A 19646-nucleotide genomic window follows, 5' to 3' on the forward strand; every position below is an offset into this window, starting at 1 on the left:
ATTTTTCTTTTATTCATGTTAAATTAAATTATTAAATTAATTATTAAATTATTATTAATTAAATTAATTAATTAATTAATTAAATTAATTATTAAATTATTATTATTAAATAGAAAAAAAGTTATTACATTTTTTTTTGGTAGCGGCTTTCATCAGCCACCCTGTATAACATAATAGGTCTGACAAATGAAGTATATACCCAATGCATGACACGCGGTTTAAATTCCCAACTTTTGCCAATGGCGTCTTGCAGGTGTATAGGACAAGAGTGGCCTTTCTTGTCCTTTCCAATGTTGGATTTTAAGTTCAATTTCCAGTACAGCAAAACACCCAGGTATTTTGCGCTTTCTGTAAATAGGACATTCTTTCCACCCAAGGAGTAGGCAACTTGTATCTCCTGCTGAAAAGCACTACTTCTGTCTTGCACGGATTTATATCCAGACCACTTTCGGTAGCCCACTTTGCTGTTGCACGTAGAGCTTCCTGAAGTATATCTCTTAGAATGCTGCAATTGCTACGTCATCAGCATACGCGACCTCTTTTACGCCTTTTTCTTCCAGAGACAATAATATTGGGTTGCCAAAAAAGTAATTGCGGATTTTTCATATAGTCGGCGTTGACAAATTTTTTCACAGCTTGTGACTCTGTAATTGCATTCTTTCTTCTGTCATTTATCAGCTTTCTTTTAGCTTGCTTTATAAAAAAAGTGTAAAAAAGTATATTTGATTAAAGTTCATTCTAAGTTTTATTAAAAATGCATTTACTTTCTTTTAAAAAATCCGCGATTACTTTTTTGCCAACCCAATATATTGTTAATGGCTATATTCCAAAGTAGAGTAGATAGTACACCTTCTTGCGAAGTTCCTCTGCTGACCCATCTATTTAGATCCACAGATCCCAAGACTGCCGTAATGCATCTTTTAGTAAATAAGTTATTAATAAACTTTCTTGCGGTAGAGTTGATGTCTAGAAACTTCAACTCCTTCATGATTGACGTCGGTTTTACATTATTGAAAGCACCTTCAATGTCAAGAAATGCTACCATTGTATATTCCTTGACAGCGAGAGAACCCTCTATGTAGCCGACTAGGTCGTGAAGGGCTGTTTCAGTGGATTTGTCTTTACTATATGCATGCTGCTGCCGTGATAGGCGATCTCCAGGGATCTTTGCTCTAGGATATGTTTCCATCAACCTCTCAAGAGTCCTCAGCATAAAGGATGAGAGACTCATAGGACGAAAATATTTCGCTTTCGTGTGGTAGGGTGTTCCTGCTTTCGGAATGAAAATGACCTTCGTGTCCCTCCATCCCACAGGTATATATGACATTCTGATTCAAGCAGAGTATATTTTCCTAAGCCAGGGAATCAGGGGAATCAATCCGCCTTTCTTCTGTTTAGCCGAGGGACCACTACTTCAGTATTTTCTCCAAGGTTAAAACTAATATAACAATGATCAGAGAAGCTGTGGTCATCCGACACTTCCCAGTCGCATATTCTTCCACTTACATCTTCTGATACAAAGGTAATACCTGGTACCTTCTGCCTGTTCTTGCTAAAAAAAGGTCGGTTTATCCCCTTTATTACAAATCGCCAGATTGCAATTTATAATATATTCAATAAGAAGCTCACATCTTTCGTTGACATCCGAACTTCCCCATATCTGGTGATGTGCATTAGCATCACTTCCTACAATGAGACTTTTCTTCCCTACAAAAACAGCTTCAACCAGCGACTTAAGGTTTGAAGGCGGCATCGCTGAATCGTGTGCCATATATAGGGAAGCAGCCAGTAATGAGACTTATTTCTTTCAAGGCTGGCTACTACTTAATCTTCAGTGGTTAACGACGGAAAAAGCAATATGTTAGTGCCTTGGGCAATACATATTTCTTTACGATTCTTGAATATGGTTTCACCAAAGAAATCAAGTACCGTATTTCCTTTGTAGAAAAATTAAGTCGTTAAAGTTCAGTGTCAGAATATAGATTCGGATTTCTAGTTTATCAATATATTCGGGTTAGACTTTCTCTTTAGGGCGGATGGCGTATTTAATACAATGTCCTTCTCCCGAAATTGATTTTCATTTTAACAAATATACCAAAACGTCAATTTATTTTAGAAGAAAAATTTCACTGAATCAATGAGTTCTTAATTAAAATTCGGCTTGGCTGAATCTTATATACCTTCCACCAAGGATGCCATTTGTTATGTAATTTGTACTAATATATTCCCAACAGTTCAAATTAAGAGATCGATTTGTATAGTTTGGAAATACTAACAGAAGCCTTTATGCACAGTTTTACCAAAATCGGATAAGATTTACGCCGTCTAGGGGCTGATAAAGTCTATTTGCAGATTGGTTAGAGGCATTTGCAACCTAACTGATCCACATCAAAAAGTGTTTATGTTTATGCAAAATTAAAGCTGCTAGCTTTACTCGATGAACAGTTAGTGTGATTTCAACAGATAGATGGTGATCGTTAATCCCATGGCGATCTAGAATCTCACATGGCGATCTTTGACCAATATTTGGATATGTATCCCATGATGGAGCTATTAATACCACACTTATTAATTAATGCCCATTTACAATCCCAACCGACCTACAATAATAAAAAGTATTCGTGCAAAATTTCAAGCGGCTAGCTTTACTCTTTCGAAAGTTAGCGTGCTTTCGATAGACAGACGGACGGACATGGCTAGATCGACTTAAAATGACATGACGATCAAGAATATACATACTTTATGGGGTTTCAGACGCATATTTCGAGGTGTTACAAACAAAATTACGAAATTAGTTTACCCCCATCCTATGGTGGAGGGTATAAAAATTTACTTATATTTATAATCTTAACTTCTAGTTCTCATGCGTGCATCTGGGCAAAAAATATACTCCACATTGTTGGCATACACAACCTGCCAATGCCTTTCGGTTGAATGCAGTCTTATTTTAAAAAATTAAGATAGTGCAGCCGCACAGGCATTTTTTCGTTTTCATTTATTATTTGTAGGATTCGTATCCCTCTTCTTTAATTTATGCCCCTTTTTGTTATTATCGGGTTATATGTCCGTTTGGTGGGAATTGAAGGAGATGCGAGCGCTAGAAACTTTATTTTATATAGCCATTTCAGCCTTTCCCTTGAGATTGTTAGCCCGAAATTTCGATTTCAAATTCTTACTCTATTCTCAAATACCTTGAAATTGTGTTCCATATGTTCATAGTAAGCCTACATGTCCGTTGGTACCTTTTTATGTAAAACTCTCTGAAAATTTATGTCAGATTCATATTTTTATGTCAGATTCGTATTTTTATGTCAGATTCGTTCTGTTTTCCATTCGAGACCCCATATTACCAGATCGCGCTGCATGCCGATTTGGGTTGTTCTGTGACAGGGAAATCCCCTCACACAACCCCCTTCATATATTGAAATATAAAGTGCATTATTTTCATCACATGATCATTTTAAACTATCTGAATATTGCAAGGTGAATCTAAGTCTATACGAACATTGGAACATATGGGACCCATCGCATAATGTAAGCAAAAATACGGCACCCTCTTTCCTTTACTTGTTTAATTCTCCGCCCACTATTTTATTCATTAAGCGCATAGTGTGGCCGCAAAATTAGTTTCCTTGACTTCGTTTAATGTTTATTTCAATGTTTAAATAAGTGCGTTGCCAAAGTTATATTTAAACGTTGCCAACATATTATACAGCAAACGTCATTTCCCATAGCAGCAGCTTGAGCTACTGACTGACATTCATGCCAAGGAACACCAATTGGGGCCATACGAATCACACCACCAAACACCTGCACCCCAATAGTGACCTCTTTAAGCATAGTCTTTCTCTCTTCTCTCACACATACCTCGCACTCTCACCACTTATACTCCCCACTATGGCTTTGCATTCACACAAACAACGGATGCTTAAGTAAACGACACCCACAAATTGTTTCGTTTCTGCTTCTTCTTCTTTTATTGAAAATTAATTCCTCATTGATTTTCTTTTCGGAAAATCTGAAAAAATATCTTTCGATCGATGCCCATTTCGTTAAAATCCATTCAGCTGTTTGGCCGTAATATGTACCACAAGCTCGCTCATATAAAACACATCTATTGCATATGACCTGCAATTATAACATTGTTTGTGTAGTTGTGCAGTCTCGCAAAACTAATACGCCAAAGCCATGCCTTAAGGAATTGGCTGACCTACACGCGAAGTAGGGCCACGCACATAACACACCGTTTGTATTGGGGTCTTTATGTAAAAATCTCTTTTGGCTGATATCTTCATGGAATCCTCCATTACCTTGTCCTAGTTAGTGTCTTGCGCAAAAGTATGTGTATAGACAAGCAATTTGCATTGCTTACATGAAAATGTTTACAACTCTTGCCCATGGGGTGTTTTCACACCTCACGACCTCATGTCTGGAAATGATCATGCATTTATTCTTGGAACAAGAGCGTGCTGCGAGGAGACCGTATATGCGGCTGACTCATCGTTCTGATGTAATTTGTAGGCAAAAATTGCGAAAACAACTGTCGAAATATCAAAACATGTTTATGTTGTTTCTATTTGTTTTTCTCGTTTTCAATTCAACATTTTTATCATGATTTCGAAGAAAATTCGAAAGGACGGTAATACAAATATACAATGGCAATATGCAAGACCATTTAATCATTTTCTACGGCAAACAAGTGAATAAAACCCAAATGTAAACAAAAACCGGTGAAGAACTTCCCTGTGGCACACGGCAATTAGACAAAAGGGCGGGTAAAAATTAATTGTTCTGAAAAATACAAAACAAGGATTTTTTTTTACTAAAAACAAAATGCCAAACTTGTTAAACAACAAAAATCATTTAAGGCAAATTAAAATTATGTCATTCCGTCCGTAACGAGAGATTCAGAGCGGGTACGGTTTTTCCTCTCCAGCTCAGGAAATGTTGTTCGCACCGGGATTCTTTTTCGCTCCGCTCCCCCATTTATAGTCCGATTTCGCCGAAATTTGACACAGTGACTTTCGTTATATGTGTCCTATATGGTTCAGATTAGTCTATATATAGCTTCTAAAAAGACCAATATTGAAACAAAAATTGAACAGTGACTTGTATTTATAAGACCACTCAATTTCCGTGCCGAATTTGGTCCAAATCGGACCATATTTGGATGTAGCCGTAATGGGTGCATAAATAATTCATTTTTTACTAGATTATGACGAAAGGTGGTTTACATGTACCCGAGGTGCGCTTTGTGTCCTGGGCGTTATTAACGGTCACCTATTCTAGCCATTCCGTTTGTAACACCTGTCCTCGTGTCTGTCCGTCTGTGAAAATAACGATAGGGGTCGAACGCGTAGAGCAACGAACACTTGTTATTGGAAAGATACTTCTTATCGATGTAGGACGTTGGGGATTGCAAATGGGCCATATAGTTTCTGATTTGGATATAGCTCCCATATAAAATGGTCCATTTACTTGACTTCTTAAGTTCCTCAAAGCTTTAATTATTAACCGATTGAGCTGAACTTTTGCACATAGTGTTCCGTTACGACTTCCAACAATAGTGCCAAGTACAGTCTGAATTGGTCTATAACTTGGTTAGTTCACATCAGGGCCGTAGCCAGGGGGCCAAAATGATTTTGTCTAAGGAAAAATTTAAAATTAAATTTATTCTAAACAAAAAGTCTACAAAAACAACATTTTGCTGAGGCCAACATTCTCTAATGTCAAAACTTCATCGAGGGCCGGACCACCAGAAATAATTTTTTAAAGAAAAAATTTCCTTAAATTTTTTCAGAGTCAACATTTTACTATTTTCTTTTTCGAAGAAATTTTTTTAAATAAAATTTTCAACAAATTTTTTCTATGGACAAGACAAAATTTTAGTGAATTTTTTTAAAAACTACATTTCAGCGAAAAAATCTCTAAAAACAACCTTACCTCGAAATTATTTTCTAAAGCCATTTTTAAAGCCAATATTTCAATTAAAATTTGCATCTCAATATTTGATGGCCATATAGCGAAGAAGTAGGATTATTGCCATTAATTTTTTTTTTTTTTTAATATAGAAACCATCAAATGCAACGAGCCATTAAACCGGATTCCAGAAATCTCACTCCTAAGAATTTTATGAAGTTTTTTCGTTTGATATTTGCTGAACTTCGACAAGCCAGTTTTCCCCCAAAACATGAGGGGAAAAATTCTTGTAACTGGTTTCAGTCGTCCACTTTACGCCAATCAAATTTCTTTCCGATACCTCTTTGTTAAACCGAGCTAGAATTTTCTAAGGCAGCTCTATTCTTGCGTATTATTCGTCGTTATTTTTTTTACAGACCGAATCGCAATGTAATTTTTTCAAAAGATAAGATTTTTGTGATTGCTTTAAACGAAAAATTATTAAAAGTTTCTTTAGGCCAAAATTTTTATGGAATTTTCTTGCCAAACAAGTTTTTTATAAAAATGGTTGCGAAATAAAACATTACATAAAACTTTTTCTAAGATATAATTCTATAAGAATTTTCCTTTAATTGAAATTTTATCTGTAGAAAAAAAATTATTTGAAAATGTCATAAAATTAGATATTTTGTTTGTTAGTCTGAACATTTTTTCCAAAGAATAATTAGTAATATTTAATTATAAATTATTTGAATTACAGCAGCAATGAAATGAAAAAAAAAACAAGTAAAAGCGTGCTAAGTTCGGCCAGGCCGAATCTTATGTACCCTCCACCATGGATCGCATTTGTCGAGTTCTTTTCCCGGCATCTCCTCTTAGGCAAAAAAGGATATAAGAAACATGTAAAAGCGTGCTAAGTTCGGCCGGGCCGAATCTTACATACCCTCCACCATGGATCGCATTTGCCGAGTTCTTCTCCCGGCATCTCTTCTTAGGCAAAAAAAGGATATAAGAAAAGATTTGCTCTGCTATTTTTATATTATTACATGTTGGAAACCTACCCTTCCTAAAAATTTGTCAATATTTATTTTTTGATATATGTATTTAACAATTATGGTTGCTTAATGTTTTCAGTTTGTTTGCGTAAAATTTTATAGAAATGAAAGTCATTTCAAAGCAAAGAGGAAAAATGAGGGCAAAAGAAAAAATTTCGTCAAAATACTGAAGCTGATTCGCCGCCAAAACTTTCACTATAAAACTTAGATATTCAACAATTACACTTTGAAGGCTTTGAAAAATTACGATCGGCCTATATATAGTGCGTTGGCAAACAGTACAAAATTTTTCTCTGACTTTATGGCCAATGTTACCGCTGATGGGTTAGTTCCTGCAGCCAATAGCGGCCCCAATTTTCAAAAAACAAATTAGAAGTATCATTACCAATTTCACAGTAACAAAAGAATTTTGGCAATTTTCGATTTTGAATAAAATCCAGGCTACGTCCCTGGCTACCATATTAACCAATCTCCCGAAATAAAAAACTAAAGCCCCTTAAAGCCGCAATTGTTATCCGATTGAGCTGACAATTGCACACAGGGTTCTGCTATGACTTCCAACAGTCGTCAAATGGTCCAAATCGATGTATTCCCTGATGTAGCTCCTTTATAAAACAATCTCCTGATTTGACATATCAAGTCCCTAGAAACCTTAATATGAAGGGGCTGACATTTTGTTGGTTGCTAGTGTAATGCAATGCAACATAGAAAATTGCAAAACAAAAGCAGATGGATTTGAAGCCGCAATGATAGCCAGGGAAGCAATATCACCCGAAATAATTAATAATTTAATTCCTCTACTCCTATAAGATGCGCTCGTGCTATCCAGAATAAAGAATTCACAACGAAATATTGATTTATATTTGTGACTTAACATGTTTTCTGCATTTTAACATTTTTACTAAATTAAAAATTTCTTAAGTTTGTGTTTTTCAATAACAAAGGGTTACATAAATAAAAACTATAATAAAAAAACATTTTGATAACTTTGTTTTCTTAAAAAAATTATTATTTAAAAAATGTACTGAGGGGGTGATTATGTCTTGGCCGATACTTTATATACCGTGTTGAGTCTCAGATGAATTCTTCGATGTGTTACAAACGGAATGACAAAATTAGTAGACTCCCAATCCTATGGTTGAGGGTATAAGAACTGTGAGTTCTATCTTACACTCAGAGAAATTTTGTTGGTAAAATCAGCAAAAATATTTGATGTAACAACGGAAAATCCCTGAAAACTAGAGAACAGCAAACAATTTTTGCTCTTTTCAAATGGTACAACATTAAACGTAGTGATTAATATTTTCATTATACACTATTTTACTATTTAATGTTGTTATATCCACCACAATAGCATGGAGAGTATACTAACCTAATCATTCCGCTTGTGACACCTCGAAATATTGATCTGCGTCCCCATAACGAATACATATTTTTGACCGTCTGGACATTTCTAGTCGATCTAGCCATGTCCGTCTGTCGAAATCACGATAGCGGTCGAACGCATAAAGTTAGCCGCTTGAAATTTTACACAGATACATCTTTTTGATGTAGGTCCTTGGGGATTGCAAATGGGGCATATAAACCGATTTCTCGATTATCCTGGTTCGTTTGCCAGAAGTTTTAATTTTTGCTTGGTTTGGCAGAAATTTGGTACATGGAATAAACTTATGTCTTTCAACTAATTTTATTATTCCCTACACCACCACTGAGGTACAGGGTATTATAACTTAGTGCATTTATTTGTAACACCCAGAAGGAAGAGAGATAGACCTATTGATAGGTATACCGATCGACTCAGAATCCCTTTCGGATTTGATTCATACTTCGATTGGTAATGGCATCTTTTTTGGCCAAGAACGAAGCCTATTGAAATTTGACCAAAAATCGTCCGTTATGTGGCCATATGTTAATCGATATTTGGCAGGAGAGATTTTCTCTTGACTCTTGACTTTTGAATTTCATAGAAATCGATTTAGAATTAGATGTAGCTGCCATATATGTATATCGCCCGATTTTCACTTCTAATGCCACTGAAAGCTCATTTTTTGTCCAATCTTCCCAAAATTTTGCACAAAGCTTTCCTCAACAAGGGTAGGTGTAGGGCATTATACAGTCGGCACCGCCCGACTTTTGCCGTTCGTTTCAGGTTTTGTGCTAATTTTCTGCAGGATCCATGGTGATGGGTTTCAAAGATTCGGCCCGGCCAAACTTAGCAGTCTTTAATAGTTTTTAATTATTTCAAACAACAGCAGAAAACAAGTAAAAGCGTGCTAAGTTCGGCCGGGCCGAATCTTATATACCCTCCACCATGGATCGCATTTGTCGAGTTCTTTTCCCGGCATTTCTTCTTAGGCAAAAAAGGATATAAGAAAAGAGTTGCTCTGCTATTAAAACGATATCAAGATATGGTCCGGTTCGGACCATTGGGGCTCACAAAGTAAAATAGAGAGAACGATTTATATGGGATCTGTATCGGGTTATAGACCGATTCAGACCATAATAAACACGTTTGTTGATGGTCATGAGAGGATCCATCGTACAAAATTTCAGGCATATCGGATAATAATTGCGACCTCTAGGGGTCAAGAAGTCAAGATCCCAGATCGGTTTATATGGCAGCTATATCAGGTTATGAACCGATTTGAACCTTATTTGACACAGTTGTTGAAAGTAAAAATAAAATACGTCATGCAAAATTTTAGCCAAATCGGATAGGAATTGCGCCCTCTAGAAGCTCAAGAAGTCAAATCCCCAGATCTGTTTATATGACAGCTATATCAGGTTATGGGCCGATTTCAATTATACTTGGCACAGTGTTTGGATATCATAACGAAATACTTCGTGCAAAAATTCATTCAAATCGGATAAGAATTGTGCCCTCTAGAGGGTCAAGAAGTCAAGACCCAAGATCGGTTTATATGGTAGCTATATCAGGTTATGGACCGATTAGAACCATACTTGGCACAGTTGTTGGATATCATAACAAAACACGTCGTGCGAAATTCCATTCCAATCGGATAAGAATTGCGCACTCTAGAGGCTCAAGAAGTCAAGACCCAAGATCGGTTTATATGGTAGCTATATCAGGTTATGGACCGATTTGAACCATACTTGGCACTGTTGTTGGATATAATAAGAAAACACGTCGTGCAAAATTTCATTTCAATCGGATAAGAATTGCGCACTCTAGAGGCTCAAGAAGTCAAGACCCAAGATCGGTTTATATGGCAGCTATATCAGGTTATGGACCGATTTGAACCATACTTGGCACAGTTGTTGGATATCATAACAAAACACGTTGTGCAAAATTTCATTCTGATCGGATAAGAATTGCGCACGCTAGAGGCTCAAGAAGTCAAGACCCAAGATCGGTTTATATGGCAGCTATATCAGGTTATGGACCGATTTGAACCATACTTGGCACAGTTGTTGGATATCATAGCAAAACACGTCGTGCAAAATTTCGTTCCAATCGGATAAGAATTGCGCACTCTACAGGCTCAAGAAGTCAAGACCCAAGATCGGTTTATATGGCAGCTATATCAAAACATGGACCGATATGGCCCATTTACAATACCAACCGACCTACACTAATAAGAAGTATTTGTGCAAAATTTCAAGCGGCTAGCTTTACTCCTTCGGAAGTTAGCGTGCTTTCGACAGACAGACGGACGGACGGACGGACGGACGGACAGACGGACGGACATGGCTAGATCGACATAAAATGTCACGACGATCAAGAATATATATACTTTATGGTGTCTCAGACGAATATTTCGAGTAGTTACAAACAGAATGACGAAATTAGTATACCCCCCATCTTATGGTGGAGGGTATAAAAATATAACCTAAACACATATTTGTCTTTTAAACCAAAATACACGCCTAAGAGTGACACAAATTGGCATTAATAAGTGTGTTCGTGTGCTCAAAATTTTGTACAAATTTTAATTTTGAAGACACATTTGTACTACATGCTTGAGAACAGAGCGATTGCGGTAACATAAAACCTGAGAGTTGTGTTAAACCTCCCGTCACTCATTCTTAATGCGGTCCTAATTGACCTATATATTTTAATAAAGCTGACAAATGACAGCTGTCATTTATGAAAAGGTATGTGGACTTAAGGCCTAGTTATGATCTCGTAAACATACCGTAAATGTAGGAAAACGTGTCAGCTGCTTTGTTTTGCTTTATGAAAACACATGCAAAGGATTACGGAACGTCTGTCGACCGTAACCAGAAAGTGGAATTCAATAAAAACAAAAATTTTACTTTCCGTTTTCGTGTCGGCTGATACAATTCGAAGTTTGAAGAAATTTCAAAATTCCAAAAATGTATGTTTAAATAACTGTTATTCTCCTATTCTACGATTTCTGCGTGGAATTTATTGTTCATAATTAAGGTTGAATGGATAGCGCACCGTGAAAAGGTGACCATGTGTTTGGTGGCCTTCTAGGTCGGCCCGGCACGAAATAATTATAAGCACCACATCTGTTGAAACTCTGAACTTCAATTTGTTTGGTGTTTATCGTCAATACAAGAAGCTCAGGTTGCGGTTAGTGGAATGCTTCATATACGGAGTAGCTGCAATTGCAGTCGCGAACTATAAGCGATATCGAAGAGAGAGTTTCAGTGAGAGGGCGAGCGGCAACGGCTCTTGCTTAAATACTGAGTGCCTCTGATACTCGTTGTGACAAGGCGATCTATTGGCGTCTTTTAATAACCAATGGACATAACGTTTCCGCGGCGATCGGTCCTATGGGCCGAAACGAGCTTGACGAGAATCGCTACCTCCACATATAGATGTGGCTACAATATCAGCAACAACAACTGAGTGTAAATCCCTTCCCAGAATTTCTTTAGCATCTATCGTTATAGCACATAGCTCTCCCTGAAATGTTGTGTGTGTTGTAGTATAGCCCCAATCCAGTCCGTCTCATGAGGGAGGGCCTCAGTCTGCCCACCGCATCCATAGTGTCCAGAAGGGAACCATGGCCATATTTTGTTTTCCCGTGCGGCTCAGGACGGTGACTGTCGATCCATATCCTCGTTGTTAAATGCCTTCTCAATATTCGAGAAGGCCGTCATCGCGTACTCCTTCAGATGGAGAGACGTCTCAACTTATCACATCACTGCGTGGAGGGCCGTCGTCTCAAACCTGACTGAAGTTCTTCGACATCAGACCCTCTCTCACCTCCAAGTTTTTTTTGTTAAAGAAATTGTTTTGTTTGAAATGTCAAATGCTATGTTTTGTAATAAGCATAATTGCCTCTTTACATTTACGATACATTTGTTTTACATTTACACTACATTTACGCTATTGTACATGTTATATATAAACTAATTATAATCCAATTTACGGTACGCTCAGTAATTTTATTCCCACCACCGACGGATGGGGGTATATTCATTTTGTCATTCCGTTTGCAATACATCGAAATATCCATTTCCGACCCTATAAAGTATATATATTCTTGATCAGCGTAAAAATCTAAGACGATCTAGACATGTCCGTCCGTCTGTTGAAATCACGCTACAGTCTTCAAAAATAGAGATATTGAGCTGAAACTTTGCACAGATTCTTTTTTTGTCCATAAGCAGGTTAAGTTCGAAGATGGGCTATATCGGATAATATCTTGATATAGCCCCCATATAGACCGATCCGCCGATTTAGGGTCTTAGGCCAATAAAAGCCACATTTATTATCCGATTTTGCTGAAATTTGGGACAGTACGTTGCTTTAGGCCCTTCGACATCCTCCGTCAATATGGCTCAGATCGGTTCAAATTTGGATATAGCTCCCATATAGACCGATCCTCCGATTTGGGGTCTTAGGCCCATAAAAGCCACTTTTATTATCCGATTTTGCTGAAATTTGGAAAAGGGAGTTGTGTTAGGCCCTTCAACATCTTTCGTCAATTTGGCTCAGATCGGTTCAAATTTGGATATAGCTGCCATATAGACCGATCCTCTGATTTAGGGTCTTAGGCTCATAAAAGCCACTTTTATTATCCAATTTTGCTGAAATTTGGAAAAGGGAGTTGTCTTAGGCCCTTCGACTTCCTTCGTCAATATGGCTCAGATCGGTTCAGATTTGGATATAGCTGCCATATAGACCGATCCTTCGATTTAGGATCTTAGGCCCATAAAAGCCACATTTATTATCCGATTTTGCGGAAATTTGGGGCAGTGAGTTGTGTTAGGCCCTTCAATATCTTCTGTCAATCTGGCTCAGATCGGTCTAGATTTAGATATAGCTGCCATATAGACCGATCTCTCGGTTTTAGGTTTTGGGGCCATAAAAAGCGCATTTGTTGTCCGATGATGCCGAAATTTGGGAAAAAGAGCTAAGATAAGCCCCTCCGCATATTTCTGCAATTTGGTCTAGATCGATCAAGATTTGCATATAGCTGCCATATAGACCGATCTCTCGATTTGAAGTCTTGGCCCCATAAAAGGCGCTTTTTTAATCCGATTGCACTGAAATTTGACACATTGACTTATGTTAGTCTTTTCGACATCCGTGTCGTATACAGTTCACATCGGTTTATTTTAAGATATAGCTACTAAAAAGACCAATATTTTGTTATATACAATTGAACAATGACTATTATTGTATTACTATTTGGTCCAAATCGTAACATATATTGATATAGCTGCTATGGGGCATAAGTTATGAGTTTTGCACCGGATTTTGACGAAAGGTGGTTTACATATATATCCGAGGTGGTGGGTATCCAAAGTTCGGCCCGGCCGAACTTAACGCCTTTTTACTTGTTTATATTAATGTGTACACAGAAAAACATGAAGCATGAATTTCTCAGATTTAATTTCCCTGTAATTTTCCTTATTGATTGTCTCCGGTACAGGGAAAATTAATTTTTTGAAATGCATTTGCTAACCTACAGTTGCAATTAAAATTTTCCATCACAATTTGTTAGTATATATCAATTAAATTAAGGAAATTGCCATGTTCCACTTACCCACGGTTTTAATAATTTGATAGTCATCCAGACTGTATTTCCTTACACCTTTGGCTGTTTCCACACTGCTATTATCCTCTGTGCTGTCGTCTTCTTCATCATCCGTTTCATTGCCGTCATCGTCTTCATCTTGCTCCTCTTCTTCATCATTATCATCCTCCTCTTCGTTATCATTCTCTTCTTCATCGCCATCTATGTCTTCATAATTGTTTTCTCCACGCGAGCTGTGGTGTTTTGAATCCTCCTCCTCTTCGGCCTCTTCACTGTAGTCGGATTCAAAAGGATCTGATGATTCACTGCTGGCCGTTGTTGCACTGCGACCACTTCCATATCCTTTGGCCACACCAGCACATTGGCGACCTAGTTTCAATGGCACTGAGTCCCCAGCGACAGAGTTGACTTTGGAATTTGTAGTAGGGCCCATTTTTGTCGATACGCGGGAACAAGTGGCTGCTGACATTGATAGTTGACGTCCTTTATTGCCAGGCAATCAGAGTCGTCGCAAAATTTATTTGTCTGAAGTCATACAAAAGAGGGAAAAAGAGGGATATATTAAAGATGTTGTAATTTGTGTGAATACACCGTAGAGTGAGTGTTCTTTTGTCCGATTTATCTTGTCTTATGTGTTATCGATTTTCTTTTTTGAATTTGACAGGGGTTTTTCTAGCAATTGCCTATCTGTCTGTATGCTGTCTATCTGTGTGTGTGTGTGTGTGTCAATATTTATGCATCATTCTTCATTATGTTCTAGATTTGTGTACAGAGGACATATTTCCTATCCTTTGTAACTTGACACTTTTATGGCAACAGCACACATCCACCGTTTACATAGTTTAAATTTATTCTTGCTTTACCCTTCCTGGACACACATACGAGTATTAACACACTATTGCATGATAAAATTCTAATTAATCCAGTGGACTTTTAAGTGTCTTTTCAATCAAGTGATATGAACAATTGGGTTGGATTGTTAAGTCATTCATTCCCCTTTTGTTTTGGTATTTGAAACTATGATGCATAGTTTACTTTGCTTTTGTTTTTCTTACATAACACATTATTGCCAACTTGGTCTATATCTACAGTGGATTGGTAGGAAATTATATCCAAGTGCATACGTTGGTTGGAGTGGTGGTTTTACCTTGGCGACATTTGTGTACTGAAAAAAAAGTTGGCCGAAAATTTAAGATTTTTCAAAGAATCAAAACTTTACAATTAAGATGTTATCTTTAAATTAAATTTTCTATTTGCTAGCGGACATGACCATCCGTTTCAAATTTTGATCGCTGATTGATTCTTAATTCATAGAAAACTATTGTTTTCTGAAAAATTATTATTCTAAACATAGACCCTTAATTAAAAAAAAAAAAATGACGCCTCTATTTGTAAGGCTATTCTGCGTCTTTAATTTGGGTACATTTTTGCAAATGCAAATTTTGCCCACGAAAATTTCACTAAGGAACAGAGGCACACTTCTCACATATCAATGAGTGCAGTCCGATTCAAGTATTAACCTCAATGATAAGGGCCTCCTTTTTATAGCCGAGTCCGAACGGCGTGCCGCAGTGCGACACCTCTTTGGAGAGAAGTTTTACATGGTATAGTACCTCACAAATGTTGCCAGCATTAGGAGGGGAAAACCAACTCTGAAAATTTTTTCTGATGATCTCGCCAGGTTTCGAAACCAAGCGTTCAGCGTCATAGGAGGACATGTTAACCTCTGCGCTACGGTGGCCCCCTTTCAACGATATTTTGACTTTCATGTTAGATTTTTGTCTTTAATAACAAGATCCAAAGTTAGGGATTTATTAACCCACCATTTAAAATAAAAAATCCTTAATATGGAGGAAAATATTTTCCACCAAAGAGAATTTTTCCTTAAAAAGTTGAAAAATTTACCATCTTTATATTAAATTTGCTAATCTTTGGCTCGAATCTTTAAAATTAGGACAAACATTTTTTCAATGTGAAGTTTTCAGCCGTGTAATCAACTACACCTAGAGAAATTAGACCTTACCCACACATTTTATGGTGACGCACAGTGGGATGGGTAAAAAATAAGTGGAAATAAGTCTGCCGTTTTGGAACGCATAGAGATATTCTCATGAAATTTTACATGGTTATGGCTGAGGTATTATCCAGTTTATATGCAAAATTTCAGAGCCCCAGAAATTCGAGCTGTCAAAAGCACATAAATGGTCCGATTTTCAAATAAAAGTGTGGGATGTCTTTTATACTGTCCAAGAAATTTGACTAACATTTTTTTTTTTAATTTTCGCAGAGACTGCTCTCTTTTTTTTTTTATTGATGGTGAAAGCATTTCTGAACCGATTTCAAATTTTTTAACTGAGTTGGAAAGCTAATAAAATTAAATATTTGTATTTGTCGCGCTATATGCTAAGGTCCGATTCTTCAGTCATAAGAATAGTTCGGCCGGGCCGAACTTTGGATACCCACCACCTTGGATATATATGTAAACTCCCTTTCGTCATAATCCAGTGACAAATGGATACCTTATGCACCCAAATTCGGAACGGACATTGGTCTAATAAATATAATTCACTGTTCAATTCAATTTTAGAGCAAAATATTGGCCTTTTTGGCAGCTATCTCGAAATATAAACCGATCTGAACTGTATGGGACACGGATATTTGGGCAGATGCCGGGGGGGGGGGGGGGGGGGGGGGGGGACTTGATAAAGCTTTTATCAGCTTCAAACCCTTAATCGGCATTTCCTTCTAATGAAAGCTGTATCTAAATATAGTTCGATCTTTACCATATTTGGGTAAGATGGCGGGTAGCTTAAAAAAACTCACTGATTCAAATTTTCTCGAAATCGGGCCTTTGTAGGCAGTTTGGTCTATATGACAGCTATATATGGGCCTCAGACCCCATCGGCAGATCGGTCTATATATGACCGCTATATCCAAATATGGTCCAATCGTGAGATCGGTCTATATGGCAGCTATATCTTAATATACTCAAAACTGAACCATATTTGGGTCGAATGTTGAAAGGCCTAAAACTACTCACTGTTTTAAATTTCAGCGAAATTGGGTAATAAATAAAGCTTTTATGGGCTTCAGACCCTTTATCGATAGATCGGTCTATATAGTAGCTATACCCAAATATGGTCCGATTTGACCCGTTCAAAAACATAACCAGCGTGCATCAAAAAGACGTAACTGTGCCAAATTTCAGCTTAATATCTCAATTTTTTAAGGCGGTAGAGTGACTACAACAGACGGACGGACAGACGGACAGGCACACGGACATCGTTAAACCTTTGTACCTACTTTGTAGGGTCGGAAATTGATTTGATTTTGTCTCTATACAGAAAACTTGGCCCGGCACTATCAATTTTTCTTACTGTGCTGTAAAGAAGACTTAATGTAGATGCGTTTTAAGTTTAATTTTTCTAAAGTGTGTTAACTCTAATAGAGGAAGAGGAAGTGAAGTACATTACTGGCATTTTTTAACAAAAAAAACTGTGAAAACCCTTCGAGTTTTAAAAACACAAAGCTAAGACCCCAAACTTTATAACATACTAGCTGACCCGGGCCCGCTCCGTGGTGCCTTCTTTTACTTTATATGGAACAAAAGTTTCTTTGGAATATTTATTTTCGACAATTAAAGAGCTTTTAGAGAAATACCATGCTACGAAAATAGTATATCGCTTGCCTAACAGTGTAACAATAAAAGTACCTTTATTTGAATCCCATATGATCTTTATTGGTCTGCGAATTTAAATTTGGATGTAAGGTGTGCTCCATTCTTAAAATACTTTAGTTCATCCCGATATTCTCATGTTTTCTCTGATTTAGGGGTGTTTTCGGGGGTGAGGTGGTTCCCCAGACACTTGGCCCTAAAAAATCTCAGCATCGTGCTCTTCTTTCAAATACCATTTATTTAAACCCCATATTGCCATTGGTTTAGGGGAGTTTACACGATGAGGCGTCCCCCTAACACATGGCCCCAAAATAGGTTACAAAATTCGTTTTCTAACCTCAAATACCCTTCATTTAAGCCACATATTGGCATGGTCGAAAAATTTTTACCCTTTGAGGGGTGTTTTAGGGAAGGGGTGATGCCTTAAATACAAGGTCCTACATTTGGATATCAAATTCGTATTCTAATTCCAAATACCTTTATTTGAGCCCCATATTGCGACGGTCACTAAAAAATTTGGGAAAGAGGAGAAAATTGGTCCTGAAAGTGTTTATCAATTCTTCCTCTATCCCACAATACCTTTCATTTAAGCTCCACATTGACATGGTCGGAAAATATGCCCGATTTAGGGGTGTTTTGGGGATTGGGGTGGTCCCCCAAACACTAAGCCCGGAAAATATATCAGCAACGTGCTCTATTCTTATATATCTATATATCATCTATTTGAACCCCATATTGCTATTGGCCTTAAAATTGGATATCAAATTCGTTTTCTAATATCATTTAAACTGCTTATTGCATAAGTCAGCAAATATGTCCGGTTTGGGGTATTGGCCCTAAAAGCTATACATATTTAGTTCCACTTTCTTAAAGACCAAAATGGTCTAGAAGAAAAAAATGCAATTACATGCGTATTTATATTCGCAAAAATAGTGGCTCCCAGCCATAAGATCGAATTATTAAATTAAAAGACATATAACAATGAAACTCGATTAAATAATTTGTTATTTTTTTCATTTAATTTAATTGGGAACTATATGGTCAATAAGTAGTGAACCGTTAAGTGATGTAGACGTGCTTTCATTTCGCTCCCCAAAGAAAAATATCCGAATTTCGGAATAGGTACTACCTATTACGAAAAAATTGTAAATAATTTTTGGAGGAGGCTCAAAATGAACTCCAAAGACCCAACAACTGTGATGTTGGCGTCAGACCGCAGCATGTCAACCTCCCCTCCTATAGGTGTGGGTGCCTTGGCACCTGTAGTCGAGAGTAATGCTTCGATCGCACAACTAGCCGTCAGACAAATAAATGAGGAAGAGACGGATAAACCAGAGGAATGCACAGTTCGTCCCCAGCCTTTAAATATAAATGGTGTTTCCGACTCGGATCCAGAGAGCGACAGTGAAAGTAAATCAGTCATCGCAGCCGAATCGCGAGATGAGGGCAGCGGGATAACGGCAGAGGTGAGCGATGGCTTTACTAAGCTCACAAGCGGACCGGGAAAGCGATCCGGAGCACTACGAAGGAGACAGAGGAGTTTGTACCGACTGACATTCCAGGCACTTCAACGGAAGCTGGAAAAAGAATCAGATCTCCCGAAGAGCATAACACTGCCAAAATGTTGAAGAATAAAAAGAGCTCCCCGCTTTCAAGTACTCTGGGAAGACCACGCCAGCCAACGATCGGGTTATCGAACATGGACAGGGAGCCGACGACGAGATTATCACCGACTCTCTCATTATTGGGAAAACTAGTAAAAGTAAAGACCGTAATACAAAAAAATCAGGCAGTGGTGGGGCGAGAGACCCAACACAATATTTTTTGAAAATCCAATCGATGAGATTCAGGATTGGAGGCTCTCTATGGACTATCGCTACACTATGTTTAGAATAGCGCGGCCAGCGCCGAATCCGATAAGCTTCCGTAATAATTTGAAAACCAACTGGCCAAAATTCGGAAGATTACTCAGAAGAAGGCTTGGGCAACATAATTCAGATTGTCCAAGCATAGTAGACATTGACGACAATGTCAAAA

The 19646-nt window shown here is 37.6% G+C and overlaps 1 protein-coding gene across 1 annotated transcript in view; it reads right to left on the reverse strand.

Moving 5' to 3' along the window:
• LOC106091523 (cAMP-dependent protein kinase catalytic subunit 3) overlaps positions 1 to 19646 on the reverse strand; it is a 332719-nt gene that overhangs the window by 254627 nt on the left and 58446 nt on the right. Inside the window, exon 2 of the mRNA XM_059361107.1 lies at positions 13943 to 14458. Coding sequence (XP_059217090.1) covers positions 13943 to 14402 — 460 coding nt within the window. The 5' untranslated portion in view covers positions 14403 to 14458. The remainder of the gene's footprint in view (positions 1 to 13942; positions 14459 to 19646) is intronic.

The sequence above is a fragment of the Stomoxys calcitrans genome, chromosome 1 (assembly GCF_963082655.1).
Source record: "Stomoxys calcitrans chromosome 1, idStoCalc2.1, whole genome shotgun sequence".
In the NCBI taxonomy this organism is placed as follows: Eukaryota; Metazoa; Arthropoda; class Insecta; order Diptera; family Muscidae; genus Stomoxys; species Stomoxys calcitrans.